This window comes from Setaria viridis, chromosome 2, assembly GCF_005286985.2.
Source record: "Setaria viridis chromosome 2, Setaria_viridis_v4.0, whole genome shotgun sequence".
Classification (NCBI taxonomy): Eukaryota; Viridiplantae; Streptophyta; class Magnoliopsida; order Poales; family Poaceae; genus Setaria; species Setaria viridis.
Genome location: NC_048264.2, coordinates 42,773,946 through 42,782,948, shown reverse-complemented (window position 1 = coordinate 42,782,948; position 9,003 = coordinate 42,773,946). Strand labels below are relative to the sequence as shown.

Sequence of the window (9,003 nt, the reverse complement as noted above, 5' to 3'; positions counted from 1 at the left end):
AGTAGGGGTTGGATCAACTTGAGAAAAAGACACTCATTTTTCACTTTCCAGAGACTCCAACTCATCAAGATTATGATTCCAATGAAGAATGCACAGCTAGAGAGTTGAGGAAATGTTGGATGATTGCAGTATCAGAAGTTCAGAACTTGCAGTGCAGCTGAAGCTCAACAAGGCCTAGCAGAATTGCAGGGCAGGAACAGATAGACTATTGCTCTTACCATAAAGCAAGAGACTAGTGACATATTCTCTCTTCCTGAAAGACCAGCTCGGCAAGTCGTTCAAAGAAGCCAGTAAGAACACCATGTGTTTTAACTGGCTAGATGAATTCCAGAGCTAGTGGCTCGCCTGCCTGATGAACTGGTGTGTGCCCAGTGACAATTTTGTAAGCCTTGACTGAGGAGAAAACATGTACTAGCCCAAATGTCAGAGGTATGTAGGCACTGAGTTAATTTGATGCATCCTGCAGTCTATCATTCTTGGCAAAGGTATGCAGCTCAGGGGAAAAAATTGCAAGGAACAATTCCAGCCCCACATGTCGTTGCAGAACATGCTTGTGCTCCCCTCCCATCACCAGTTACGCAGCTACTGCAGTCTGCAGTAGCGATACCTCTGTGAAAATTTAGGAATTTTACCACATCTCTCCACAAGAAGGATACTACCTTCTTCATCTCAGGAATTGCAACTGGTATCATGTTTACTGGCACACAATGACACAAGTACGTCCAGCCATCAGCCAAGTAACCAGAGCAGGCTCGCTCATCATCCTCCCTGCACCAGCGCGACGCAATCAGAGAACCAGTTTATCTGCCCCCATAGCCCCGTTGACCGGCCGCGGATCGGCCACGCCTCGTCCGAGGGAGGCGGCGAATCGTGCTTCCGCCCCTTGCGGTTGCGGCAGGAGCCAGCGAATCTCCGTTGGACCAGAGGAGTGGAAAGCTTGTGCTAGGGTTTGAGGAGGTGCAGGGGACGGATGGGTTAAACCTTCCGCTTGCACTGGGCGGAAGACGACGCCGCCGTCGGCGGCGGTGGCTCAACGGGAGGGGGAGAATCAGAATGAGCGCCCATCCGCCTCCCATCCGGAGGAGGCAGGGTGTTTTCCAAAAACAAATACGAACCGTAATTTTCACATGACACCCCTTCTGAAAATATATCTTCCGGTAATGTTCCAAAACCCCTCATTTGGATCGCAATTATTAGTTGCGATCCAAATTAGGGGGTTGTATGAAACAAATCTCAGACGGCATGACGGCGGCCGACGAGGCTGCGCGACCACTGGGTGCCGCCGCAAATCCCTCCGTGATGCCTCCGGCACCTCCATTCGTGGACAGAGAGCTCTCAGACGCGGCTCGGGATCCGACATTGCCGGCCACAAGCGCCGCTGCCTCCGGCCGGCACCGCCAAGCCGCCGCCTTCAACTGGAGGAGAATGAGAAGACGACAAGCAGCAGCCATGGAGACCCAGCGTCGGGCCAGCCCTTGTCACTAGGGCGTGGTGGTGTTCTCCTCCTCCTCCTCAATGGCAGGCCCTCACCCTGGAAGACTTGGATTCTGAAGAACAAGAACTCGCTGTTCACCTTACCGTTCAACTGGAGGATATGGAATTCTGAAGTAGACAAAATGCTTACCAGGCCAGCTTGCAATTGCAATTGTGTCATGTTCAGGCACACAAGTAAGTTTAAGACAACACAAGAAAACTTAACATTATATAGCAATTATCAACATCGACAAAGCTCACAAACTGCACAAGGGTTCATACCAGCACTAGAATTTTACTGACACGAAGAAGGTATCATATTAGCAGTTTAGCACTACAACTTTCATTCATGTTGAACTCTGCGTCTCATGACGTTGAACTCGAGCAGTTTAGATACAGTGATATGCAACCTTTTATTACTGGACACCAGATGTGAAGTACACCACCAACAAGTAACGAACACGTCTGCGCTGGCCTGACTTTATTCAGCGCCTGAAACAGAACAGGCCGCCGTCAGGTTCAGTTCCAGGTGAACACGACGGGGCTCCTCACTCGATGCGCGTCGTTTTCCCACACGATGTGCCCGAACTGCATCTTACTACCCGCGCCATGCGCACCAGCCGAGCTGTTCTTGCTCTGGAACACGACCTTGTAGCTCTTCGTCTCATTCAGCTCGCCGAACTCAAGCGTCGCCGGCGTGACGGTCACCGCCACCAGCTCGTCCGGCACCACGACCCTGACAGTGTAGATCTCCGGACCCTCCGAGACCCTCGTCACGTTGCGTGTCAGGACACGGACGTCGGTGCCGTTGCTGAAGTCCACAACGAACGACGGGTAGTTGAGGTCGCCGACGCCGCCGGGGAGCGTCCTCGTGCAGCCGGAGAAGTCTGGCACAAACATCCGGATCTGCGCGGTGGTGTAGTTCATGGTGCAGAAGAAGTCGACGTAGTCCTGCTCCACGGCGTCGTAGACCAGGCCCGGGTAGAGCGCTAGCTGCGGCCGGACAAGCCCGGCCCCGGCCGCCATCGGCGTCGTGCTGCCGCCGGGGCGGGCGTTGTCCGTGATGGGCCTGCCGTGGCTGTCGAGCATCGTCGCCGTCGTCATGAGCGCCGACCGAACCATGGCCGGAGTCCAGTCGGGGTGCTTCTTCTTCAGCAACGCGGCGACGCCGGCGACGTGCGGGCACGCCATGGAGGTGCCCGAGATGATGTTGAAGCTTGATCTTCTCGTGTCGCCGTCGGCGCGTGTCAGGGGCGACTCGCCGGGCCAGGCGGCGAGGATGTTCGTGCCGGGCGCGATGACGTCCGGCTTGAGGATCTCGCGGACGAGTTGGTTGGGTCCGCGCGACGAGAAGGTCGCTACCATCGGCGCGCGGTTCTCGCCGGTGACCGTGCTGCAGGTGAAGCGAAACGACGCCACCGGATAAGGTTCCGAGTGGATGTACGCCGCGAGCTTTTCGGCTTCACGGGCGCTGAGGCTGACAGCCGGAAGGGTGAACGCCTGGACCATGAGCCCGTCCATATGCTGCTCCACGGTGGCAACGGAAACTAGCCCGCTGCCACCGGCCCTCTGCACTGCAACGCCGTATGGTGGAGAAACTCCGAAATTGCTACTGCACACGACGATCTTGCCCATGATCCTGTCCGGCACCAGGTCGTTGCCAGTGCAGTCGCTGGGCAACAGCCGGACCATTGGTGTTTGTTTGGCCGCCTGGGCGTAGAGAGATTGACCGGTGAGGACCTGGCCGTTTCCAAGCGTGGCGCTCACCGGGAAAACCCGGTCCACGGTGGCGGCGCCGACCGTCGTGATCCACGGCGCCACGTTGCTCAGCGAGGACTCTAGCGGGCCAAAGTTGCCGGCCGAGCAGGCGACGAAGACGCCTGCCCGCACGGCGCCGAACAAGGCGATGGACATGGTGTCTTTGTAGAACTCCGAGGCGCCACCTCCGATGGACAAGGACAGGATGTCGACGCCGTCGTTCACCGCGGCGTCGATCGCCGCGACGATGGCCGTGAGATCGCATCCGCCGTCCTGGTTGCACGCCTTGTACATGGCGACCCTCGCCCTGGGAGCCACGCCCGTCGCGGTCCCACGCGCGAACATGAACAGGCCGGCGCCGGGAACCTCCGCGCCGGCTGCCGTTGACGCCACGTGCGTGCCATGGCCGTAGGCGTCCCTTGGCGACTGGAAGTCGGTGTCCACGTCGACTGCTTCCGGGCGTGTGCCAGCGGCGAAGAACCTGGCGCCTACTAGCTTGTTGTTGCACATGCTAGCGTTGAAACGCTCGCCGTCGTCGCACCGGCCCTTCCAGCTCGGCCGGACGGGGCCAAGCCCGGTGTCGTCGAAGCTGGGGTTCTCTGGCCAGATGCCGGTGTCGACGAAGCCAATGATGACGCCGTCGCCGAAGTCCGTATCCGGCCAGATCCCGAAGTCCTTGTTGAGGCCGAGGAAGCCCGGGGACCTGGTGGTGTGCAGATGCACCACCGTGTCCTTGTACACGCCGGACACGCCCGGAGTGCCCGACAGGAGCCGGGCCTCGTCGTCGGTGAGCTCGGCGGCGAAGCCGTGCATCACGGTGTCGTACACGTAGAAGATGCGTTTGGAGGTGGTGGCCGGGGAGAGCGAGGCCACCATAGCGGTGTACCAGTGCTCTGGGGTGGTGAACTGGGACGGCTTGGCGAGGTGGTCTGTGTGCACGATGTAGGCGCTGGAAGGCTGGGGATCGTGCTCTTGTTGGCAGCCACTCGGACCGCTCGGAGGTGGGATGATGACCGAGTGAGCGAGCTGTGCGAGCAGAAGTAAAATGGGTATGCAATGCAGGAGACTGGGGGACTTGGACGCCATTGTTGATGCACGAGAGGTTCCGGCTTGGGAAGACATGGCGTAGGGATGCACTGGTATTTATACCCGCATGAGCACTCATTTGCCCAACCTGTCAGTGACATGATGAACGGGTGCGGCACTAGTGTTGCCGTTTCGTACTTCCCAAAAGAAAAGAAAAGTATTATGCTGTGTACTTCTCTGTTAACTTTGTTTTTTTTCCCTTTCATTGCAACATGACTCATAAAGTTTTTGTCATTTCACCTAATTTCCTGTCCATTGGATGTGCTTCATGGTGCCATCTTTAGTTGCGGGTGAAACGTTTTACGATTTTTGCATGGTTCTTTATGATACCATTTTTAGGGAATGAACACATGTTTCATGGACATGTCAAAATTACAATATACATTTGTACCAAAATTATAAATTTGTGCAGCAATAATTAAGGATAAACATCATGCAATTCAGATGATTTTTCTAGAGATAACAAATTTTGGACCTAACAATATGCAATTTTGGTAAATAGTATGGAATTTTAGGCTAAATAGTATGAAATTCAGGTAACAAAAGTGGGTGATATGACAAATATCTTTCATAAGAACGATGCATACGAATTTCTAAAATTTTTGGACATATCCTCTCCTCTTAAACCTTCCTTCCCCATGCAAATGGCTAGCTCCCGCACGCACGTCACCACTCTCGCCAACAGAATGTTGTAGCTTAAAATTGCCATCTTGCTAGCTAAGTATAGCTTTGGCATGGCATTTTAATCAGGCAACTCCCGCTCTTACGAAGAGACAAAATTATTCTTAGTTTGATGGAGTAGCGTGAGAAGCAACATTGAGCCACTGATCATATCTCTGACAGTAACATTTCTCGGATTAGAAGGGGAGGCAGGTCATGTGTATGCTGGCACTTGGATGCATCCAAGTAAGGGCACGCATTCTGTTTCGATCTGGACACTAATATCCTTCAGGATGGGTTACTAAAACTTGGCGCCTTGGCGCCTCTGGTGCCTGTAATTGCTTCCCTTCTTATTAATTAACGCTGGGAATCATTATGGGTCTTTCGGAAAAAAAAAGACACTAATATCGATGGTGTGCTACCTTCACAAGTAGTAAGATAATTACAAAGAGACAAGAAATGCTCATGATTGAGGCATGCGATTTATATTCCACAAATTTTAGGCTCGTATTTGAAGTTGCTACTGTACTATACGTAAAAATTTCCAAGCCTTGTAACTTTTGAAGATAATGAAGTCACGAGTTAAAAAATTAAAAACAATTAGTTGTCGGTACCATTACCATACAGTCTTCATCGAACCGGAGTTGGCATGCACCAGATCAGAGTGGGACTGTGGGAGTTCTAGTCCCTGTATTGCACGGATCGCAAAAGATGTAGCGCTCCCGTCCCGGCTCGGTAGGGTCGGACTCGAACACGCACCAAACTGGCAAACTCCACCGATTCCAGCCCCCGGGCACGAGGCGCAGCCGCAATCTGCACCTCCGGATGACGAAGCGAGCGGCGTCCCGATCCCATGTCCCGTCACGGCGGGCGGCCAAGCGGCCGAGTGCCCTCCTCGACGATCCGCCACGCCCCTGCTGCTCCACATCCACCGCCGAGACGAATCTCCCCACCTGGGGCACGAAGCGCGCGCGCACCGCGCCCCACGATCTGGTCCGTGCCCACGACTGGGCGAACGGCCTCGCGGGCGGGCCGGCGTGGCTCATCTCCGAGCGCGTCCTCGCCAGCGACGTGGCGGACAACGTGCGGTCCCGCGCCGTGTGCCGCGCGTGGCGGCGGTGCGCCGCCGACCCCCGCGGGCACGGCGCCCTGCACGACAGCCGCTTCCACCCGCGCCGATGGTTCATGCTCCGGGAGGACGTCGACGCGCCCACCCCGCACCGCCGGCGGTTCCTGAACGCGTCCACGGGGCAGTGCGTCCAGATGGACATCCCCGAGCTCCAGGGCCACTGCGCGTTCGGGCCCATCGCGACACCAGGTTCAGGATCATGTCGGTCTTGTCATTCACAGGCCGCTTCTACTGCATCGTGGAAGGTAAAGTCATGGTAGTGGAGACTGCAGGAAACCAGCCACCGCGGCTGGTGGTGGCCGCCGAACTGCCCATGCCGACCTTTCCCCATGGGGACGCTCTGCAGCTGGTGGAGAATGCCAGGGAGCTTATGCTTGTGCACCGTAGCATGTCAATTTACACGAGGAAGTATGAAGTGTACCGGGTTGATTTGGAAGCGAGGAAGACGATACCTGTCCATGGCCTCGACGGGAATGCCATGTTCATTGGCATGTTCCGCGCATTGTCAGTGAGCCCTAAGGTGTTCCCTTCTATCAGCGCCGACACCATCTACCCAGGCTTTGAATTGGATGACAGGACTGGTCGGGGCAAAATCGACGCCTACTATCTGGCGGATCGAAGCATTGAACCCTCCGCCTACAGCTTGGTAAAAGGCCCTCGTAAATTTAAGAATCGGGCTCTATAAAAACTGGACAATAATATTATATTATTTTAAACTAAAAATAAATAAGACTGAGTTGGATTGTAAATGACCTACAGCTCTTCAAGCGGGCTCAATCTGGCACGCCCTTATATAATCATTGACGTTCTATCCTTGTACATAAGAAGCTATGTCGACAAGTACGATGACCAGAAGTCATGTCACACGTGCTGTGAAAATTGGAAAATACTTCCTCCGTTTTAAATTGTAGATCGTTTTGGCTTTTCTACACGCATAATTTTAATATATGCATCTAGGTTATGTAATAAAAAAACCAAAACGACTTACATTTTGGAACGGAGGGAGTAATTGTGTTATGTGATGTGAGGAGTGTATCATCAATTTTTTGAACTGCATTGTTTATTGTTTGCAACATTTCCTCATGTTTATCATCTAATGGAAATAATATATGGAGCCGCAATCTGATTGCAGCTTCTTCTTTTTTAAGAACAGAAAGGACAAGGCCCTCAAATTATATTATATTACAGAAAAGGAAAAAAAAGAGTATATGTACAAGCATTGAATGAAAAAGAGAGAACATGAAAAGAACTTGAGAATATAATCTAGCCAATCAGAAATCCGAAGGAAGTATCTTGATTTTGCTCTATGATGAATAACACCACGGAATTAAACTCAAGGATAAATCTTGACTTTCAGGCCAACTTGATGGAAGAGACATTTATTTTCCATTTGATGAACTGGAGTGTGCCTGTGCCCAACGACAGTTTTGTAAGCCTTTGACTGAGGTTAAAACAGGATTACCCCATCTATAAACCCAAATAACCGAGCTAGCACTGAAACTGGCAAAATGAATTTCTGGAATGCTTGCAGAGAGGTCTAGGTGGAAGTAGTTCTGTAATTGAGTTACATTTGGTTCCTCATGTAACATAGGAAAACTATTGCTGCAAGGAACAATTCCATCCCAAATATTGTTCCAGAACATGCATGTTTGTGCACCCGTCACCAGCCACTGCAGAAGCAATACCTCCGTTCTGTTCATGTCTTCTGTCTAGCAAATTCACCACGTGTGGAGAAATTGCAAGTAAATGCCAACCACAACCAGCATAGTACTTCTGGCTGTCAAAGAACCGCCTTAAGTCAGGCAAGCAAGCACTGAAATACCGAACAGTTTAAATGTTACTGTACTTTATATCCCAATTATGGATGAAAAAGCGGGGACCTTCTTGATTATAACGGTGGCATTGTTAAAGCAAAAATAGAGCTTTGTGGCCTGATTACTTCCCTTACCTGCTTCCCTACGTCCGGTGGAGTAACTACAGCAGCACGACGCAATTGGAGGCTCCTCCATCTGTCACCACACTCCCAATGACCAAACAACGGCGGGGGATCGGCCACGCCGCGTGCGCAGGAGGCGGCGCATCGCTCGCTTCCGGCCCTTGCCGCAGGAGCCTGTGAATCGCCTTTGGATCGGACGAGTGAAAGGCCACGCTACGGTTTGCGGAGGAGCATGGGATGGAATGATGGATGCGTTGAACCTTCCTCTTGCAAGGGACGGATGACGGCGCGGCCGTCGGCAGCGGCGGCTCGCCGGGAGGAGGGGGACAATCAGAACGAGCTGCCCACCTGGAGAAGGGCTTATTTGAAAATACTATGGGTTTTTTTGTGAAATAATGGATCGCGATTAATCATCACGATCCAAAATAGGGTGATTTATGAAAATATTAATCGCGATCCAAATTAGGTATTTCTCTGCAAAATGTCCCTAGCGGCGTGACGGGCCGGCCGACCACCGTTGGCCGCCGCGAATCCCGTCGAGATCACTCCCGCGCCTCCATCCGTGGACAGAGATCTCCCATACGCGGCTGCGGATCCGTCACTGCCGGCTACGCTCGCGCCGCTGCATCCGGCCGGCAGCACCAAGTCGCCGCTTTCAACTGGAGGAGAACGAGAAGAACACAAGCATCAAGCAGTAGCCGTGGAGAGCAAGCATCGGGCCTGCTCTCGCCACCATGGCGTGGGGGGGTCCTCTTCTTCTCCTTCTCAATGGAAGGTCCCCACCCAGGAGGCCAGGAGGACATGGATTCTGAAGAACTCTCCGTTGCTCACCCGGAGGACCGAGGCCATGGAACTCTGATGAATTGCAACTGTGTCGCGTGTTCAGGCACACAAGCAAAATTAACAGAACACAAGAAAGATTATATAACTATTATTAACACCAGTAGCTCTCACAATCACA

At 53.1% G+C, this 9,003-nt stretch overlaps 1 protein-coding gene across 1 annotated transcript; it reads right to left on the bottom strand.

The window, feature by feature from the left end:
- Nucleotides 1-1,673: 1,673 nt before the first annotated feature.
- On the bottom strand, nt 1,674-4,464 carry LOC117843286 (subtilisin-like protease SBT1.8). Its single transcript, XM_034723854.2, has one exon. It carries the CDS (start codon nt 4,351-4,353, stop codon nt 1,993-1,995), a length of 2,361 nt encoding a protein of 786 aa, XP_034579745.2. The 5' UTR covers nt 4,354-4,464; the 3' UTR covers nt 1,674-1,992.
- Between the last annotated feature and the right edge of the window lie 4,539 nt (nt 4,465-9,003).

Bases quoted from the DNA above. Each gene is read 5' to 3' on its own strand.
- LOC117843286 (XM_034723854.2), bottom strand. From the start codon at position 4,353: ATGTCTTCCCAAGCCGGAACCTCTCGTGCATCAACAATGGCGTCCAAG.